This window comes from Lepisma saccharinum, chromosome 5, assembly GCF_977018435.1.
Source record: "Lepisma saccharinum chromosome 5, izLepSacc3.1, whole genome shotgun sequence".
Classification (NCBI taxonomy): Eukaryota; Metazoa; Arthropoda; class Insecta; order Zygentoma; family Lepismatidae; genus Lepisma; species Lepisma saccharinum.
This window is the reverse complement of record NC_139233.1, coordinates 28,122,800-28,144,170: the sequence shown is the minus strand read 5'-3', so window position 1 is coordinate 28,144,170 and position 21,371 is coordinate 28,122,800. Positions and strand designations below refer to the sequence as shown.

General features: G+C 37.6%; 1 protein-coding gene across 50 annotated transcripts in view; it reads left to right on the top strand.

The window, feature by feature from the left end:
* The first annotated feature begins 1,926 nt into the window (after window positions 1-1,926).
* The window catches only part of LOC145987728 (uncharacterized), a 319,042-nt gene continuing 299,597 nt past the window's right edge, over window positions 1,927-21,371 (top strand). For 13 of the 50 annotated variants that reach the window (XM_083122375.1, XM_083122371.1, XM_083122357.1 and 10 more), the window contains exons 1-4: window positions 1,938-2,187; window positions 14,511-14,752; window positions 17,755-17,940; window positions 20,377-20,905. In XM_083122375.1, the coding sequence (XP_082978501.1) occupies window positions 14,555-14,752; window positions 17,755-17,940; window positions 20,377-20,905 (913 nt within the window). In that variant the 5' untranslated portion in view covers window positions 1,938-2,187; window positions 14,511-14,554. Of the gene's footprint in view, window positions 2,188-14,510; window positions 14,753-17,754; window positions 17,941-20,376; window positions 20,906-21,371 lie in introns of all 50 variants that reach the window. The other 37 variants (XM_083122351.1, XM_083122353.1, XM_083122350.1 and 34 more) reach the window with 13 other exon arrangements.

The following is a 21,371-nucleotide window of genomic DNA, read 5'->3' as shown; positions in this document are numbered from 1 at the left end:
ACTGTAATCGCTAATTGTTTTGGTATTATTGCTATTGAGTAAAAAATTGGGCATGTTGAGAGGATAGGGTTACCAGATCACTGTTAGGCAGTGGCGGCGATTGTGTTCCAAACCGGGGATGGGGGGGGCAAGGTTCAAAACTAGGGGTGCAAAGACAGTATTTTTCCCTTTGTTCATAAGATTTAGCATAGTGCGGGGACAAAAGTGGGGGGCAACTGCCCCCCCTAATCGCCGCCACTGCTGTTAGGGAAAAGTAGGGCATGCCTCAAAATGTAGGACTTTAAGTCAAAATGTTAGACACAAAACATTCACAATGAATAATACACAATTGAATCGCTTACTAAAGAAAGGCAACTAGAAGTGCGCGTCAAATCTCCTGCATATGGTGATAGCCAATAGCAGCGCACTGCACCGGTGCAATGTCGAAATTTCACACGGAAAAGAGACAACGTGGTTTAGCGAAACGCCTTGTCACGGAACTAGGCAACGCCGCAAGTCTGTGATTCGCTGGTGCTGTTCAGCTGTTCAAGGCCATATGCAGGAGATTTGACGCGCACTCTAGTCCTATATTTACACATTACTTTTTATGTGACGATAATGGTTTGTAATAGTTCAATGGATCGTTTACCACAGAAATGACACCCGTCCGCTTGATAACAATGGACATGGCAACGCCTTCAATTTTCCGTTTACTGCAGAAAGGGAACTTGTCCCGGACTAGTTCCCTGTCTGCAGTAAATGAAATTTTGTAGTGAAATGTGAACATGTTGCCTTTCTTCTATAAGCTGCTCATTTACAGGACATGTTGGAAAGTAATTTAAAATTTACACTTTTCAGCTTTGAAGGAATATTATTTCTTAATGAAATCTTAAATGTAAAATTTTCAAACTTGTAATCAATACTACAAAATATGCTTCTTACTACTTGTTTTATGATACTTCTCAGAGCCAATTATTATCCAAATTTCAGTTTGTCAAAATATATTGATGAGAGACCGGAGAGTCAAACTCTAAAATTATAGTGAACCCCAATATCAATTTTTTCACAGACTTTTTGAAAAATATATTTCTCCCATGACTTCGTTAATCGTTATACTGGTGGAAATAAAACTACTCTCTCATTATGACCTGGAATGGCAAAACAAATATTCAGTAATTACCGTAACTTGAAATGGCTCCAGAAGTTTCATCTAGGATATGCTTTAGTTCAATAACTTTGTTCTCTATAGTTTCCCCCTGCTTTGCAGTCAAAATATTGAATAAGAATGAGAAAGACCTTTTTCCATCAGTATAAACCCTAAGGCGAAAGATTCTGGTCAGGCATTTAACAGTAACATCATCAGATTGTGGCCCCAAAACTTCGTTCACTACTTGGTTCCCTTTTTGTTCTAGGAAACTTTCCTATTCTTTTTTGGCAAGAACTGAATCAAAAATAATTTCACTATTGAGTTTGACAGTGCAGTCCATAGACTTGTAACTTGCATGATTTTTCTTTGTTCAACTGAAACACGTATTTTCCTTATTCATATTATGAGACTCTCAAAATGTAGGACAATTATAATATTTTTCAAATTCCTCCCGGACGCCGGACATAAGGCTAAAATGTAGGACATGTCCGGGAAAACCGGACGCCTGGTAGCCCTATGAGAGGGCGCTCACTTGAATACAAGTAGTGCGCGAAGCAATTGCATTGGCACACCCTTGGCGCCCTACGCATTTCGCACTCATTCTTGCACTGAATATTATGCCGCGTAATCCCCGTTCCGTTTTGTACTTGTGCTATTTTGTAGTTAAACTCTAGCGCTTATTCTGCTGTCAGTGTTCTTGCTTATATCCTTGTTTTTAATCTCTTTCCAACTTATCTCCGATAATTCCGGTACTGGATACAGATGATATGTTTAATAATTAAAACCTACTTTTCATCCATGAATGAGATAATTTCAACGTAAATAAAAATTATACATACACACACACACACACACATATATTAAAGTAAGTAACTCAGTTACTTTTAGAAAACATAACTATCGAAAGTATGCGAAAACCATTTGAAATTGTGTTGCAAAGTTGGTTGAGAACCAGGCACAACTTCCCGATAACATAGGGAAAAACGTTGGTGTGTAATGGCGGATTTGTGATGACGGGAGTTTTGTCAAGAAACAACGGCTGTGATCTTTTTTCTTAATTCGTAAGTTTGTTTTCTAAATATTTTCTTTACGAACTAAATAAGTAAAGCTGGTAGCAAAAATTTATGTGCATAGTGTTAATGTTTAAATTGTTATGGTTAATTATTGAATTTGTCGATAGCGTCGGTTTTCCTGCAGTTCTATAGGTGGTATAGCCATGGTGGTACAGAAACAAACCTACCAAAAAGTCTCCAGGTACGAAAAAAGCATTTTAAATATGAAATGCTATGACTAAAAGTTCTTAGGAATGGAGTATTTATTGGTTTAGATGCAAATTTGCACTTGATACTTTGTTTTATTACTATAGTTTAAGCAATAGGGTTACCGGAATCGAGCGTGCCTTTGTGTTGAAAAGTCGCCATAGCGGTAAGTTTGCTTCCATAGCTGAAATTTATTACGCAGGGTATGGTTCTATATGGAGAATACAAGTGAATACCTGCTTGGTACCGTATCAATAACAGTTGATTGTTCTTTCTTGCTCGACAAATTCAATATTTCGAAGTCGATGGGAACAATTTGAGGTACGCATCGATGTAGCCATCTTGCCAAAATTTAATAATGCAATTGAAGTGCGTGATGTACAGACTAGATAGTTTTCAATGGAATGAAAATACCCGTTTTTTTGTAAAATGCAAGATCACACGAGATGTACTTAAATAAACTACCCATGCTGACCTTTAATAAATATAAATGTTTTGCACTGACTCAGTCGGCGGTTCGGCGACAGAAGCGTCCAACCTCCAGGAGTCTATAGTGAGCGGGCGAAGTGATTTTTTGACGATTTCGAGTCCTTGTCATGCTGAAATATTAGAGACAAAATGCTATGGTCAGTAACAGCAGTAAAAACCAGTTCGTAATTTTTGTGTGTGTTAAATGACAAGCAAAGTCAGCATTTTTTTCTCATTTTGTGACTGCAGTGCACACTTTTTCTTTAATAATGTTTGTGATTTTATTTCAGAGGACTGCTCATTGAGATTCAGTTTAACTTTTTTGTTTTTGGTCATTGGCTTTACATAATTGCTGAAAACTGGAGAAAATATACTGTGAGGTTTATGTTTGTTCACACCTTTCTACTATGTTATGGTCCTGTACTGCTGAGTTTGAGCGATTATTTACTGCAACGGTACTACTATCGTATAGGTGAGACACCTATAAATAATTTATTTCGCACTTTTTTACATTGCTAACGTACTATTCTGCATTGTGGAACATTTCTTTAGGTGAAATAATGAATTTCTAACGAAAAAAATGTCTACTTCTTACATTAATGAGTACATACTCTTCATGAGTTCTTCCTTATTTCCGCACACAATAGGGCGATAGTGTGCCCGTTGATCGCACGTTGTGCCAGTGTTTTGTCGATTTGGAGTGTACATGCAGTGTTGCAACCTTGTTCACTGGAAAATACCTACTTTCGTGCCCGGGTTCAAAATTATGATAATCCCTCGCAAACCATTGACATTAGCCCCAAAAACCATCCACGGGTAGCCCCAAAATACATCCACGGGTAACCCCACAACTCATTGACGTTAGCCCCAAAAAACATCCATGGATAGACCCACAAACCATTGACGTTAGCCCCTAAAATTCACGATAGCCCCACGAACCATCACGGGGACGAGGTATGCCTACGAGGTTAGGTCAGGCCTGTTAGGTTAGGTTCCATTAGCACTCACTTCATTCAGTTTAGCATATACGGACAACAAATTCCATGGCATCTTTCACACCCGGCAACAACTTCAAGACTCATCCTCGACACATCATCTTATAGCGAAAACACGGCATGGTTTGAAACACTGACTATGGGGTTTACGTCATCTAACACACAGAACATTGTGCTCTCGTGCAGAAAGCAAATGGCGGCAGCAGCAATAGTGTGTCGGAGAGAATTTTCGCAGAAAAACACATGAATTCGCATTGAAATAAATAAAAACTACATTCCGGAACTTTAACAACGCTAAAGAAAATGATTTGCGTAAGTACTTTCTTCTGTAAAAAGTAAGAAATCCGTCTCCGCTATACGAAAGTGTTACAACTGCGTCTTTCCTTGACACACTTGGCCCTCCCCGATGAGTGAGGGGTAGCAAGGGTTTGGATTTCTATACCTGATGGAGGCACACTTTGAACTGTAAGGGGCCGATTACCCACCGTACCCACTCGAGAATTACATTGAACTTTATATTAAGGAGGCCTTCATGGCGTGGTGCTAAGCACAGGGGAACACTTTACCTTTTTTTTTTTTATTAAGGGTCATTCCACGTCAGTTCAACCAGGCCAGGGAACCCACCATCTCAGATTTTTATGAAACTTGGTACATTCAATCCTTCCATGGTGGTAAGAAACCTCATAAAATTTTTCGCCTCTAACTCATCTGGTTTCAGAGTTATGGCCTCTCAAACTTTCAGCCAACTCTCGTTTTCCTTCATTTCCGAAGCCCTCATTGAAACCTGCAGTGCTTTACAAAAAAAATTCTATCTCGCTCACACGTGATTCAATCCTTTTGAAATTTCACAATATTATTAACCAAACAATAGGCATTTCAGAAAAAAATATGACATCACATGATATCAATATTTAAGTAAAACAAAAAAATTAGTAAAAAAAATATTAGCGGGATTTTGTTGCCGAAAACATGCCTTGCTAAAATTTCAATTATCATTAAAAGGGAATGAATTAATACCAGCATAAGTATTTTTAAAATTAACCTGGATATGTATTCTAAGTTACCCAGCAATAAAAGTTATGGTTATTTTATTCCTTCTATAAATATAATATACTTCATGTCTGATATTTGGATGAAATGGCTTCCGGAGTATTAAAATATTTTGGTTAACTCAAAATCAATCAAATAATGTGTTATAAATTAATCAGTGAAGCAAACTCTAAATTCTACACTTTTGTTTATTCTTTGAGCATTGTTGTCTTATTATTTCTTTGCTTATTTATAAAATAATTTATCCATATATAAGCAAAATATATATGGTTCAAAAAAATCTTTGTTTAATGTTGTGTTCTTTGTAAGCAGCAGTTTGATGATATGTCAACATTACCTGAGACAGAATAGCAATGAAGATGACAATAATGATGATAATAATAATTTATATTATTTTATTAATATGAAATCATCATTGAACAATATCAGTTATTATGGTATCCCCTCCTGCTTCAACATTTGGTGTTTGATGATTTATCCATATAGATATTTAAATGTGATTGACCAAAACACAAATTACTGAATATTCCATATATTGCCTATATATATTTTTTACCTTTCCATATATGTGCATGCAACATATACAAAAATTTACTTTGTGACACAAGTTGTATACTTCATCCACTTGAGATACTGTTCCAAAATACCACAACTGATCATACTTACAAGCAATGTAACATCCAGGAAAGAGTTCATCTACGGTTTCAATAAAAGATTGAATCCAATCTTTTACAATCTAAGATGAGGCCCAAGGTTACCACTGGACTTCTGAGTCATGTACTGTACATCCTGTGGTAGTCTACTGTAAGAACTCTGTAGGGGAAACGATTGTTTCATCATATATAATGACCTGAAGCATGATGTGAACATGGTTTACAAAATTCATGGAATTGTCGTGAGATTTCTGAAAGAAAAATACACTATTTTCGTGACAGTATTGTGTGCTGCTCAATACAGAAACAAATATAACTTTCTCAACCTGCGTCTGCATGAAGAGGACTTCCAGCTAGAGGCACAATGGTCATTTTTTGCAACAAGCCATGGGAAATCAGAATATAATGGGATTGGCGGAACAGCAAAACGCTTGGCACGAAAAGAGAGTTTACAGAGACCATTTGAGAGATAGATGAAACAACAGGGGACTTTTACAATTTCTGTGTGGAAAAAATTACAAATATTGCATTTCACTTTACTGAGAAAGGTGAAGTTGATTCAACCCATTTGACACTTCAAAACCGGTTTATAGATGTACAAACAGTTCCAGGCACTAGAAGTTTCCACAATTTCAAATCTCTGGATTCTGCAGGCACCATTGTGGCTAGAAGAATCAGTCAAGATGAGACCCCATCTCTGACGTACAGTCTGAAAAACCGCCAATCTTTTATTGTAACCATACATGAACTCTTTCTTGGATGTTACATTGCTTGTAAGTATGATCAGTTGTGGTATTTTGGAATGGTATCTCAAGTGGATGTAGATCAAGGAGATGTTGTTGTAAAGTTTCTTCACCCCCATGCTCCTTCCCCTTCATTCTATTGGCCAAGACATGAAGATATATGTGCAGTACCAAGATGGCAAAAGGTTCTAAGTTCAATGGACAAGATAATCCAACGTGTCAAAGTATACAACTTGTGTCACAAAGTAAATTTTTGTATATGTTGCATGCACATATATGGAAAGGTAAAAAATATATATAGGCAATATATGGAATATTCAGTAATTTGTGTTTTGGTCAATCACATTTAAATATCTATATGGATAAATCATCAAACACCAAATGTTGAAGCAGGAGGGGATACCATAATAACTGATATTGTTCAATGATGATTTCATATTAATAAAATAATATAAATTATTATTATCATCATTATTGTCATCTTCATTGCTATTCTGTCTCAGGTAATGTTGACATATCATCAAACTGCTGCTTACAAAGAACACAACATTAAACAAAGATTTTTTTGAACCATATATATTTTGCTTATATATGGATAAATTATTTTATAAATAAGCAAAGAAATAATAAGACAACAATGCTCAAAGAATAAACAAAAGTGTAGAATTTAGAGTTTGCTTCACTGATTAATTTATAACACATTATTTGATTGATTTTGAGTTAACCAAAATATTTTAATACTCCGGAAGCCATTTCATCCAAATATCAGACATGAAGTATATTATATTTATAGAAGGAATAAAATAACCATAACTTTTATTGCTGGGTAACTTAGAATACATATCCAGGTTAATTTTAAAAATACTTATGCTGGTATTAATTCATTCCCTTTTAATGATAATTGAAATTTTAGCAAGGCATGTTTTCGGCAACAAAATCCCGCTAATATTTTTTTTACTAATTTTTTTGTTTTACTTAAATATTGATATCATGTGATGTCATATTTTTTTCTGAAATGCCTATTGTTTGGTTAATAATATTGTGAAATTTCAAAAGGATTGAATCACGTGTGAGCGAGATAGAATTTTTTTTGTAAAGCACTGCAGGTTTCAATGAGGGCTTCGGAAATGAAGGAAAACGAGAGTTGGCTGAAAGTTTGAGAGGCCATAACTCTGAAACCAGATGAGTTAGAGGCGAAAAATTTTATGAGGTTTCTTACCACCATGGAAGGATTGAATGTACCAAGTTTCATAAAAATCTGAGATGGTGGGTTCCCAAACCTCTTTTTTTTTGTTGAATTGATATGGAATGACCCCGACAGATTTTTGATGTTTGGCAAACTATGAAATTGGTTCCATCATGCGAAAACACAAATAACGGAAATATTCAATCACAAAGTATGACCAGCGCAAGCAAAATACTGCAATTTCAGTGTGTTTTTACCGCTTTTTATTATTAAAACTCTTTGTATGCACTCAAATTGTGAAAGAACATGTCTATAGCTATTGGTAACAATCCTAATCTCACTACGTAAATTTATAGTTGCTGTTGTGTAATGTCGTTTTGGGTGCTAGATTCACTTGCATGAAGCCTTCAGGCTGTTGTTCTTCACGGTAAAGGAACATGCTAAGGTAACATACATACTATATATCACATATCCTCGATCTAAAGGCAACTGAAAACGTTCATAAACTACAAAATATTCATATACCATGCAAAATATGGGTCCGCGCTCGAATTTTACACCCTCGATTTGATAGTTTTTTAGGGGGGGAATGTGTGTTTACGATTGTGAAGAACAAAAATATGGAGTGCGGAAACAGCGAATGTACAGCTATTTAAAGTTTAGATGTAGCCGTTTGAAGTTGCGAGGTGGAAGTCTACTTGCATCTATGTTAGTTTCATAGCACCCATACTCTACTTGCGGCCATGTTAGTTTCGTTGCACACGTACCCACGGATATATGTAAATGTCTGTTTTCAGGACCATATCCCAAGAAATGTCATGAAAATTGTTGTCTAAATTTCCTGCCGATTCCGGGCTCCGATTTCCAGTTAGAAACTGGCTGAGCCACCTGCCCCCAACACTATTTTCCGCACTGACACATGAAGGTAACAAAAAATTTAACCTCAGAAGGTAACTTACCTATTTTTTTCCAAGGCCAGGCATTGAATTGCAGGTCGAAGTTAAATTGAAAAGTCTAAAAGAGAACTAAGTCAGTTGTATGTCAATAGTTTTTCTTGTCCTTTTCCACAGAATACTACCCTCTTGTTCTGTTCCATCATAAAAATAAGAAGTTGCAAATTATCCCATCCCACAAGTCATTCAGAAAATACAACCTCCCCTTTACTGCCTGCACTTGCCAAAAAGAAATGTGCACGATGTTCCACAAGATAACGTATTTACACACGCTGAGGATACCGTTCAACAATATATCACACAATTAACATATCGCAATAGCAAATTATCACATTGCACAAGTCAGTCATAAAAAGAAAAAGGAAATGTGCAGACGTGCACCTTTGACATGAATCCATGATGGACACCCTCAAAAACCGTATTGACGTTACATATGTAAGGAATTTTAATAGTAAGAAAACATAAGTTTTGTAGCATGTAGATCTAAAAAAATACCTTCCGTGCTATTTTGAAATACCCTTTGTTAGAAGACACAAATTTTTGTGATGAAAATATTTGAACTGTGGAACAAATCGTGGGTGTAGAATGTGACCATGGAGCCCAAAATATTTCACTTTCTTTTTGGGGGTACAGAGGGTTAAGGGTACCACTTTGGGTCCAGTCCCGATTAGGGTAAGGGTTCCGATTTTTTTATATATTTTTTCAAATTCTCCTAGCTGGAAGACTAATTATCGTAGAATTTTGGCAGTCATTGTCACATTAAATTTTAACCTTTCTTAAAGTAATTAGCACTGTATGGATTTTGAAAAAAAGTTATTTATGTTAAAAGGAATAACTTAAAAATTACCTTATGGAAGCATGTGCGTTTCCCATGGACAATGTATTTTCCAAGGATAAGCGACTGTAAGTATTGTAGACTAGTGGGAGTTAATGTAGAAGTAAATTGGAACCTTTGTAGAATGCATTAGGGACTTTATTTTAATGCTAAGAGAACCAAACCTGGCCTGCCTAACATAACTATGAAAGAATAGCTATATTGAACAAAATCTTAAGTAATCTCTAAAACTCCTCTGTATGTATTAACAGAAGTAAATCAAAATCGAACCATGTTAAAATTGCATTCGTAGCATGATGAAATTGCAATAAAACAAAAGGAACATGGGCCTCGATTAGCCCTCCTGTGCATAAAGTGGACTTAAAAACACCCTACTGAATCAATTTCCTTGACACTGTTTTTTCACTTGCATATATAACTGCCCTTCCTATCTAGGTCACATGTGTGACATAGGAAGGGATTTCCGGTGGTGGTTCATGGAATCTGTTCGTTTACCATGCTGTGTTCAGATGTCCACTTTCTTCTTGCGGACAAAATGTTTGAAGGTCTTGTTCAATAAATGCTTTCATAGATAGGTTAGGCAGGTCAGGTTTAGGTCTCTTAGCAATAAAATAATATCCCTTAATGCTTTTGTAGTTAGGTTAGGTGGGTCAGGTTTAGTTCACTAGCATTTTAATAGTAATCCCAGGTTTTTTTTATGTTAAGTGGTCATGTTTAGTTCTCTTAGCATTAAAATAAGATCCCCAAATATGTTTGTAGTTCGAAATAAAAAAAAGTGCTGATTAGTTTCATTAAGGTTCCAATACATTCATTCCCATTAGTCTATACTTACTGTCACTTCTATCAACGGAGAATGGCTTGTGTGCATGCTTCCGTTAGATAATTTTTAAGTGTTTCTCCCAACATAACCTTTTTTTTTTCTGAAATCCAAACGGTGCTCATTACTCTGAGGAAGGTTCAAATTTCATGTGACAATCATTTCCAAAATGCTATGATAATTAGTCTTTCTTGTAGGATAATTTGAAGAAAAAAAATCATGAAACAATCTGATCCGTTATCCTTTAGTCCCACTTTTCTCTTTCACAGTTTACAATAACAGCACTGTGAATTCAATAAAATACTTGAGGCATGGATTTGTTTCTCTAGAAATGCATTCACTGTGCATGTGCAACCAGCAGACCGAGGCGATACAATGCACATCATTGAGAAAACAAGCCAGTCTGAGTAGCCTGCAAATGGGAAATTTTTGCTGTCCCAGTACCCAATTTTCGGGATCTTGCATGCCCCAACTGTGGAGTCGACTGCTGGTTGTTGACTTCCAATTTTCACACCCGATAGCTTGAACTAAATATTTGCACCCTGAAACTGGAGGAAATGAATGTAGGGATATCTGAAATATTTAATCCTGATCACATTTTAGATCCTACTGACACACATACCCATTTGTTCCCCTCCTATGACATAATTTTAACACTAGTAGCAACATGTTTCAAGTTTACACATTAGGAGTTGTCATGCTAAAACTATGCTTCTCCACAAAGGCACTTCCTTCCCTATACCTGTGTATAAAGCTTCACGTTGGTTGGAGAGAGGACATATCCTAAAAAAACCTTATCATAGTGGCTGGAACTGTAGGTTTTTGTAGCAGCAAAATGTGAATGCATAAATACTACTATTCACAACTTAACATAATGCCATTGTTCAGGTTGGGTCACCTGAAGGCAATAGTTTATTCTGCCCAGATTCGCGACTACACCATGTGCTGAAGAACGGAGTGTCATCTGAACAAGTGCCTTGCTGAAGAATGTCAACATATTAAGCATATCATGACAGTATAAACTGAAGTGAATAACACTATGGTTCCTGACTTTTGACTCACTCTATAGATCCCGTGCCTAGTAAACCTGTTGCGGTTGGATGGGATATATGCATTCCAGCACCATGTGGCAGCACTTAACCCTTAAACGACTGCCCGTCACCTATAGATGACAGCGGGTATTTACGCCAACGACCGTCGGTCACCTATGGAGATGGTTCAGTTTAGCCAAAAAAAAAAACCCTAACCTAAAATAAATTCCAACAAAAGGTCTGTAAACAGTTTTTGTTCCAACTTGATGTACTGATCAACAAAAGTCTACCAACATCTGGCAACCGGAAGTGGGTTATTTTCAAGATGGCCACCGGTAACCTTGAAAATCAGAGAAAGTCCTATAACTTGCTTATTTTTAAAAGTAGAACAATTATTTTTTCATCAATTTTACGGTTTTCTTGGTCAAAGAATTAATTTCAACCAACAAATTTTGTCTATGGGATCAAACAATGGAACCAACAGTGAAAAATAAAGGTACAATACCTGTTTGTAGGTCTAAGTAAGTACGCAATATGAAGTTGTAAGTTTGTATTATCCTCACACATTTTAACTATACTCCATACATATTTTTTCTATTTTACAAAGAACACTTTAAATTAGGTTATGAAAATGTGCAGCAATATGGGGGTAAAAAAGTCTTCATTGTCCATTAGTCCTCATCACTGTCCTCTACTTCACCTGACACCTGGTTGTCACAAAGCGTAACTTGGCACGGTCCAAACACGGAAATACATGGAAGGCCGTTTGTTCTGCTACTGAAACCAGTTCTACAACTGCAATGTATAATTTTCAGTAGAGTGTCTGGTGCAACATTCATATCACACATTACTGGTACAAGTTCATCGCCATGTAGTTTCCAACCCCAATTCACAGGATTCATTTTGTTAGCCATACTCATCCATGTCATAGTTTGACAGTACACTCTTAGACAATGGAATTTGTTGGAAGACTCAGTTGGAGGAAGACATTCTGGATGAGCAAACAATATGGCTATGAGGACTATCTTCGTAAGTGTGTGGTAACGCAAGGCTGCCAAAGAACTTGTACTGTTGCTACCAAAAATAACAATCATTGCTTGACTGCTAAGACTTACAATATCAGCAGGGTTCTGACCTGGTGATGTGAATGCAGCCGCACAGGAATGAATGACGTGATCACCTTTTAAAAGTTTTTCTAATACCGACTTTTTACCAACACCATGAATATGGGAGGTGTAATCACATCCCGTGAATGCATGAATAAATAACAACTGTGCACATACCTCACTAAAAAGAATAGACTTCAAGTTATTGATGTAATACACTTTTGGATAGTGTCTCTTGACTGATTATCCGATCGAAAATCAGTGGTTTCCCATTAGCTTCAGCGTATTATAGGAGAAGAATTAACTGGTCAGTATCATTCCAAATGAGCATGGTGGAACGTTTCTTCACACTGTTAACTGCAGCCTTTGTAATGTTCACGTCAGCGTCACCTTCCACTTGAAAAACCTTACAGCCTCTCATAACCATTTCCTCACTGATTAATGTGATCAGTTGTTTATTACGTCCCACTGAAAGGAATTCTTCATGCTTCCCTTCGAATTCCGTATCACCGGTGAAATGAACTATTGGATGATGGATGTTTCGTTGCCTTCTCTTATGTGTATTATCCTTTATATGAATCCTGTGAATTGGGGTTGGCAACTATGTAGCGATGAACTTGTACCAGTAATGTGTGATATGAATGTTGCACCAGACACACTACTGAAAATTATACATTGCAGCTGTAGAACTATTTGCAGTGGTAATCGTTGCAGTTGCAGAACGAACGGCCTTCCATGTAGTTCCGTGTGTGGATCGTGCCAAGTTACGCTTTGTGACAACCAGGTGTCAGATGAAGTAGAGGACAGTGATGAGGGCTAATGGACAAATAATTGTTCTACGTTTAAAAATAAGCAAGTTATAGGACTTTCTGTGATTTTCAAGGTTTCAAATAACCCCTTCCGGTTGCCAGATTTTGGTAGACGTTTTTGCTGTTGATCAGTACATCAAGTTGGAACAAAAACTGTTTACAGACCTTTTGTTGGAATTTGTTTTAGGTCTCAATGTTATATTAACCTGTCTAATAGGTGACAAGATGCTTTTGCATGTAGTATCTGACTTTTGGGACATACTGTGGCTCTGTTTATGTTCGGATATACATGTTTTTAGTTCTGCATGAGTCTTGAGGTATGTGATAAACAACCAGTAAGGTTTTTATTTCATTTGGGTTATATGGGGAGGGGGCAGCCCTCCGAAAATGTCGTTACATGTTTTTTTAAAATTTTATTATAGTTATTTTCTCAGTTCTAGGATTTGTAATGGCACTTACAAATCCTAGTGGCCACGTGGCTCAGTTGGTAACGCGTCTGACTACCATGCTAAAGGTCCCAGGTTCGATCCCCGGCCGGTTCAAATCCGGGAACTTTTCTAACGTTAGAAGCGGCCCGGGCACTCACCCAGCATCGAATGAGATGGGTACCTGGGGGAAACCTAGGGGGGGGGGTAAAGGCATGATGCTGAGCACATCACCCCCACTCCCGACCGGATAAAGAAAGTGTGGGGCGTTACCCCCACACCCCCTATATGCCTTCATGGCGTGATGCTAAGCACAGGGGAGCACTTTACTTTACTTTTACCAAGGGAACGAACGCACTAAAATAATAATTTTCCACACTTACATCGCGGTGTTGCTGTGTGGCGGCCTGCTGATTTTCAAATTTCATAGAAAAATACAAGTTTTTCTTTCTTTTTCTTCTTCTACCTGATAACGGAAAATTTTGTTTTTATGTCATAGGCTTATAGCCACATCTGTACTGAACAAAATGAGGTATAATTTGTAAGTCCAGCTTTCTTACTTCCGGAGATATAAAATTTTATATAAAAGCATGTGGAAGTTTAAAATTCCCGCTGAAAATGCCTCGGTTGTTCATGCGTTTACCGTGAAAAAAAGCTCGGTCGTGTAAGGGTTAATGTGCTTTTTCTTGAAAACTACAGGTGTTACTTCAGTTTTGTCTTTTCTAAACATCTAGGATAGATGATTTTGAGCTTGTTTGACTACTGTTTGTGATGGTTACATGGAACCATGATGACAGAGCACGAAAAGAAATCTTAAAATTGGCAACTGTGGCAGCAAGGGATGGAATATAATTATCCTCATAGGCAGGGATAGAGAAATACAGGGCACCTGGTCGCCATGGTGCCTGAAACTATCCACCTGACGCTTTTTAAAATGTGGAACTGGCCATATACCACAGTTAACATCATTGTTAGTTGTTTCAATTTCTACATGTTAACCAATTGCAAAAAGCGTAATTCTTCTAAAGTGTACTTCTTTTTCTCTCTCTTGCAGGAGGTGTATAGTGTGAAATCTATTTTTTAGTTAGACTAGTCAGCATGATGGGACTGGAGGATGAGTCTGAGCAATTTTCATTGCGTTGGAATAATTTCCATAGCAACTTGACTGCTGGTTTCCATGATCTTCTGGAGGAGGAAGATTTGGTGGATGTTACGTTGGCCTGCGATGGGCAGTTTGTGCAGGCTCACAAGATAGTGTTGTCTGTATGCAGTCCTTACTTCAAGACGTTGTTCAAGGTAAGTTTCGTGCACGTTAGTGTGTGCGTGTGTATTTTAGTTTTTTTGCCTTAGGCCTTTTGAAAAGTGGACTTGTTGATGACTAGACAACTATTATGAGACTACAGGCAAAAGGACCTGCTCAGAACTGCATGTCCTGTGTATCGTACTCGTACGTGGAGGGGAAGATGCATGAAGGCTTTTATTCAAAGGTTCTTTTGTTTATTGTTGCTCTATGTTGCATAACAGTTGGGTACCAAATTTTAATTTGGTGTTTTCTGTGGGCTCAGCTGTTTTGCAGTGGAGGACATGGTGTGATTGTCAAGGTGCAGGTTGTTTTTTATGGTCTAGTATCTTCAGGAGAAATGTGTTCCAAGTGATATGTCAGGGTTCCCACTAACATGAAAATCCTGGCCCTGGGAAAGTGAGGAAAATTGGGATTATTCAAAATCCGCTTTTCTTGAACCAGCTTCTTGATGTTCTACATAAAATATTTTTATAGTTTTATTTTTGTTCATCTATTTTGTACAATGTTGGGAGAGCTTTGTTCTCTTGAATAGCAAGTTCAGTTAACAGCATGCTAAAACACTGCTGAATGGTTGGGAACATTATTTTAAAATTGCTTGGAGAGCCTGGAAAAGTTTGGGACTTCATTCTACCAAAAACCTGTGTTTACCTGTCCCATCAAGGAATAATTAATATGTTCTTGAAATACAGCGTGTCCCACTTATACGTATAATAAAAGAAAAATTCATAACTTCTAAACAAACTGTCAGAATGATGTGATTGTTGTTTCATTTTAAAGAGTGACTCAGAAATTTTTTTTTTTAGGAACACATTCAGTGGTAGTTGCGCATGCGCAGTAGCCAGAATGTCTTGAAAACTGATATTATCAGTTTCTCAGTAGCTATTCGTCATGTGGTCGCCACAAGAAAAGGTGTTTTGTGTTTTAACATTGTCTGAAGTGAAGTCTGTGACACTTGTGCCGAGACGATTTCGTGCACGTTATGGTCTGGGTGCTAAAGTAGTAGTTCCATCGTACATTTCAATAAATAAATGGGTAATAGAGTTAAGCGAACCTCGTTAGAGACTTACTAGACGAGAATTTCTATAGAAAATGGATAGGAAGAGGTTTGAATTTTATTGAATGGCCTCCACGGTCGCCACACTTCACGGTGTGTGATTTTCTTTGGGGGGGTGGGGTTATGTTAAGGAAAAAGTTTACTGTACACCGGTTAGAGATTTGCAAGACTTGCATGAAAGAATTGTGGTTGCAGTAAGCAATATTACCCCGCACATGCTTCAAAACATGTGGCTTGAGGCTGACAACCCGTTTGACATTTGCCGTGCCACTAACAGTTCACATGTGGAAGTGCGCTAGTTTTCTTGATTTGTAAACAAAATTCCTGAGTTGTTACATGTTTGTACAAAGTTTGGACAAACAATATTGGTAAATAAAAAAGATGTGATTTTTTCCTTTTATTATATGTATAAGCGGGACACGCTGTATAATAGGGAGAGAGAGCTTTGTAAATGATATGAAAGCTGTGGAATTGTAGTGTGTTAAGGGAAAGTACAAGGTGCTCCACTAGGTAATCCGCCATATGAATCACTTATATTTTTCAGCACATCTTGCTTAGTAACTGGACATGTAGTGTACATTGTACCTTAGGAATTAGGAATGTAGTCCCATTTACAATAACAATAAAATACCTTTGAAAGTGTCCAAATATAATGGCTCCCTAGCAACACGGTTGCTGCTTTTCCTGTCATGTTTCAATTCCAATGTCATCCACCACACTGTAGGGTGCAGATATACAATAGACATAGAAGGTAGATCTCAATCAAGATCATATTCAGGGTGTCTACCAGTCATGAAAGTTATGAAAATGTAAAGAAAAAAGGAAGTCAGTCAAAAGTCCAGAAATTATATTTACAATCGAGAATTTTTGCTTTCACAAAGACTGACTGATTCACAAATGTATAGGGATAACAATTTCTTGAAGCACAACTATTTCATCTTGATTCCTGCCAGTACATGACTTGTCTGACAGAAGGAATGTCAATTGCAAGAATTTTTTGGACATGTCTTAGTAATTCCATAACAATAGTATTTTTTGCCAGACTGTGGAGCCAAGGGCAAAGTTAATTGTAGGTGATTTTTCCATCACCTCATTCAGTCACTGTTTTCAGAATATAAGGATAATGCATTGAAATAAAAACATCAATGTGCAGATAACATAAGCTCAGCATAAGCACAATTCCATTTACAATATAGGATATAGATGAAAAATAGTAGCATGATTAAGCCTTGTTTTCATGAATGAGAAAGCACTAAATATGCTGACTAAGGCAGTCTTTATTTCAGTAGAAAAAAGAGAAAACACTTCAAACATCAAGTTTCAACCCTGTATCAGGGTCTTCCTCAGATACTGTCCTGGCAACACACTGATGTAACAGTTCAGACTGTGCACCAACCCTTGCTTCCAGCGCCATCCAGCGACGAAATTAAGAATTATTAACCAGCACACCTGGTAGTTGTTATATGTCCCCATAGGAGCCACTGTGCTCTAGTCGTTAGGGCATCTGACTGCCACGCAGCGGACACTGGGTTCTATTCCTGAGATGGGTGATCTAAGGTTGGGATTTTATGGCCTTCTCCCCACATAATGCATCTATGGAACTCACCCAGCCTTAAATCAATGGCTGCCTGGGTGTAAAGGCAGCTGGAGCATGGTGCTGATCACATCCTCCAAAATGGCTGAGATCGACAATGTGGCCCAACCTTACATACCTAATATGTGCCTTCATGGCACGGTCCTATGTTGTGCATAAAGAACTTTATCTTACCTTACCCCCCCCTAGGAGAGACAAACCAGCACAAGTCAAGTAGTCCATTAGACCGCATTACCACGGTGCAGACTCATTAACATGTAAAATGTAGTAATTTTTTAATATAAATATGTTTATAGAATTCTTCTATTGGACGATTAAGTAACCATATGTGTATTTTCTTCTTGCAGGCGAACCCATGTAAACATCCAATTGTAATTTTAAAGGATGTTGGCCATAAGGAATTGCAGGCTATCTTGCAATTTATGTACAGAGGTGAAGTAAATGTGCGACAGGATGACCTGACTAGTTTCCTAAAGACTGCTGAGATGCTGAAAATCAAAGGCTTGACAGGGGATAATGATAAGCCAGAAAGGGTAAGATAACATCCTTGTTTATCCCAAAATGTTTGCTACATTATTTGAAACAACTCTTGGTGTCACCATCAAGGCGATAAAGACATAAGAAGCAGTTTGCACATTAGTCAGCTGAAAACTTCTGCCTCGGCAGTATGTTCATACAGTAGTTTTCCAGTTGACTGATGTAAAGATTTTACTCTCCTTATCTGTTCTTATTGCCTTGAAAATGTCAACCAGTGCTAAATAAGCTAACTGGCATGGTTACTTTTTGTGCTGGAATTTGTTTAGTGTTCTTGTCAATATAGTCAAACCACGATTTTACCTTTTTAAGGGGCCCGTAAATAAAAAACTTAAAATGAGGGAAACTTAAAAAGCGGGAAAGCATAAGGGAGGGGTGAAACTCAAGTGTCAAGAAATGACTACACAGTCGACTTTTTATGGGTATATTATATCAAAAATTGTTTAACAACGGGATAGAAGTATGATTATGAATTGCCAAGGAAATAAGCAAGACCTGCTGTGAAAGTCAATGACGGATTAACAGGACCCACTTTCGTAGGGTAGGGACGGTGGATCGCTGCTTCTAACTTCCGTCTATTAGGTTCATTTGATTGTGTGTGTGAAATTACAACTAATTAGCGCTATTCATGAAATTCTGAAAACTGTTAATTTCCTTACCCACTGCCACTGTCCCTTTAATCCCAGATTAAAGAAAATTCAAGACACCTTCACAGTGTGGAATCTACAATTTTAAACTATAGCTTTGTGCAACAAAGTACTTGGCTCTTCGCCAACGTGTGGAGTTATACTTGAAATAAATGGGTCCCCTAATCGATTACGAAATCGCTTGAACGATGTTTCTCTAATATCAATAATAATATGCTCTGTAGATTATTCGTTGCCTTACTTACCTATACATTTCCATGAAATAAGTGGTTGACCTGTGACCGCTAGCCCAAGGACTAGCCACAGCCACTCTACCGGCACCGAGAGAACCTTCCAAGCTCTCCCCTCTCCCCCAAAAAACGTAAGAATGCCAACCCCTGTTACTCAATTGATTCCCTCATATAGGCAATTCGAAAAGAGCTAGTAAACTGGAATTTTCCACCCCCTTCAGGGTTGAAGGGACAAGATTTTAAAATTAACTGCCTTCTGCAAACTGGCTTCCACAGTCACCTAGGCCAGCCTTACAACACCTTATATTGGAAACTGAATAAAAAAATATTCCTTGAACAAAAAATAATATTGAACATACACAAAAAACAAAAAAATAAGTAAAGGATCATGTAGTTATTCTATCATTACAATATGGAAGATCTGAAAACCATGTCAAATATTGTGACCTTATTTTTTATTTTGAGAGAATATTTATGATGTGCATCTTTCCACATGGCAATGCTTCTTGGGAAGAAACACCCAGACAGTGTCATACACAGATTTTTTTTTATATAAATACAGGAAAACCTTGTTAATACAATATTGGTTAATTTGAAGCACCCTATAATCTGAAGTTCTTCCCATTCCCCAAGCAATGATTGGATTTTTAATGTATTTCGGTATGGATAAACTGAAATGTGGATAATTTTAATACAAAGTTGTTTGCAAGACCCTTTGTCAAAACTGGTTTTGCTTAATTCGAAGTAGACAGATACGTAAGTCGAGGAGAGAAGATAAGATGTGGAGAAAGCTTGGATGTCTTTTTAAATTGACTTTGACTTGTTTCCTTGTTCTAAGAGCTGCTGACAACTTGGGGGAAGCAGCCCCAAAGGTCCGCTGGACTTGCATTCTTTGTTAATGTGCGTTCTATGTTAATGTGCGTTCTATGTTAATGTGCGTGGCAGATTAAGCTCTTTCATCACTGAATGCACCATCTTGGAAATATTCAACAGCACCACATGAGCAATGCGAAATAAGATCGCTGGAATGTTCCATATTTTTTGTGCCTGAAAGTCTCGTCTCTCTGTCTAGCTCTGAACACCAGTTTCAGTAGTTTCCCATGAGAGAGCAACTTGGTCTGGTAGCCGACAACTTCCGGTAACTGCTTTCATTCATAACGTTTTCTTTGACAGAGATACTTCTCTGCATTGTGGATAACAGCAATGACTCATCCAGTGGGAAGGAAAAAACATCATTGTTTTTAATCTCTCAAACTGGTTTGATGTGACGATAATGGAAATTTGGTCTCCAGAAAGAATTAAAAAACTTTATGTTCTGCACCTTTTGATAAGCAAAACTGTAACTTTTATTTTTCACCTGACACAAGAATAAACATCTTGATCACTCGGAGCAGAGCTGGAAGGAAATGCACACAAATTTCTATATATTATAATTGCCACCTTTCTTGAGAACCATCCGCATGCTGCACATAATTAAATCACACAATGATCAATGTATGAATGGATGCTGAGATCGATAAAAGAAAAAGCAACATAATATGTTTTTATTATTTTCCAGAGCTCACCTAAACAACAACAACAACAACGACGCCCAGCACCTGAGGAGCGTCCGGAAAGGCCAAAGCCGGTTCAACCGAAAGAAGAACCGCCTCCGCCCATACCGCAGCAGCACTCGCAACCACCAAGTCCTGCTGTCCCATACAAGAGAATGCGCACTGAACCCCCACCAAGGCCTCCTACACCCCCTTCTCCAGATACAAACGATGACGATATAGAGTTCCTGGAAGTTACCAAACCAAAGATTGAACCACCCGATTACTCCCAAGACGAATATTCTAGTGAAGGACCCTCTAAAGTGATGTCTGATGATCAAGCCTCAAATCATTTGTCGACCGAATCTGCCGGTCATTCAGGACAGACTTCCGACACTATAGTTCCGTCTATGAGCATGATTTCGTCTCAGTTGCAAATTACTCCTGTAGAACAGGATACAATTGACAGTAAAGCATCTCTCTCTCTACCTCATTCTAGTTCGCTTGAACCATCAGTTTCGCTCCAGTCGCCTATGTCAAAGGAAGGAATTCCAGGTTTGTGTGCTTTTTTCCCCCCCGTTATTAGTTTTTTTGTTTGTCCAGCATTATTATTGTTGAATTGAGTTATTGATATTTAAGAACATATACATCATGGTGGAGCACAGGGGTAGAAAAATACAGGGTGCCCAGCCACCAAGGCACCTGAAAATTTTCACCTGTCACCTGAATTTTCAAATTCAGCTCTTTTAATTTTTTTTGAGTTCACTCATAGAAATTCCATCACCATTTTTAAAATGATGAGCACTGTATGTGTTTTTTTCCAATATTTGTGTGTTTACTGTATCACATGTATAATTAAATCACATATATATCGATGCCATTATAAATTTTTGCACTGTTGTAGCTGAATTTTAAAATCTGCAACAATTTGGTAGAGTCAGCCATGTGTTAGAATGCATTGCATAGTTATTCATGCTGTAACCAGTAGAGCTCTGTATATAGAGTTCTGTAGGAAGACCCT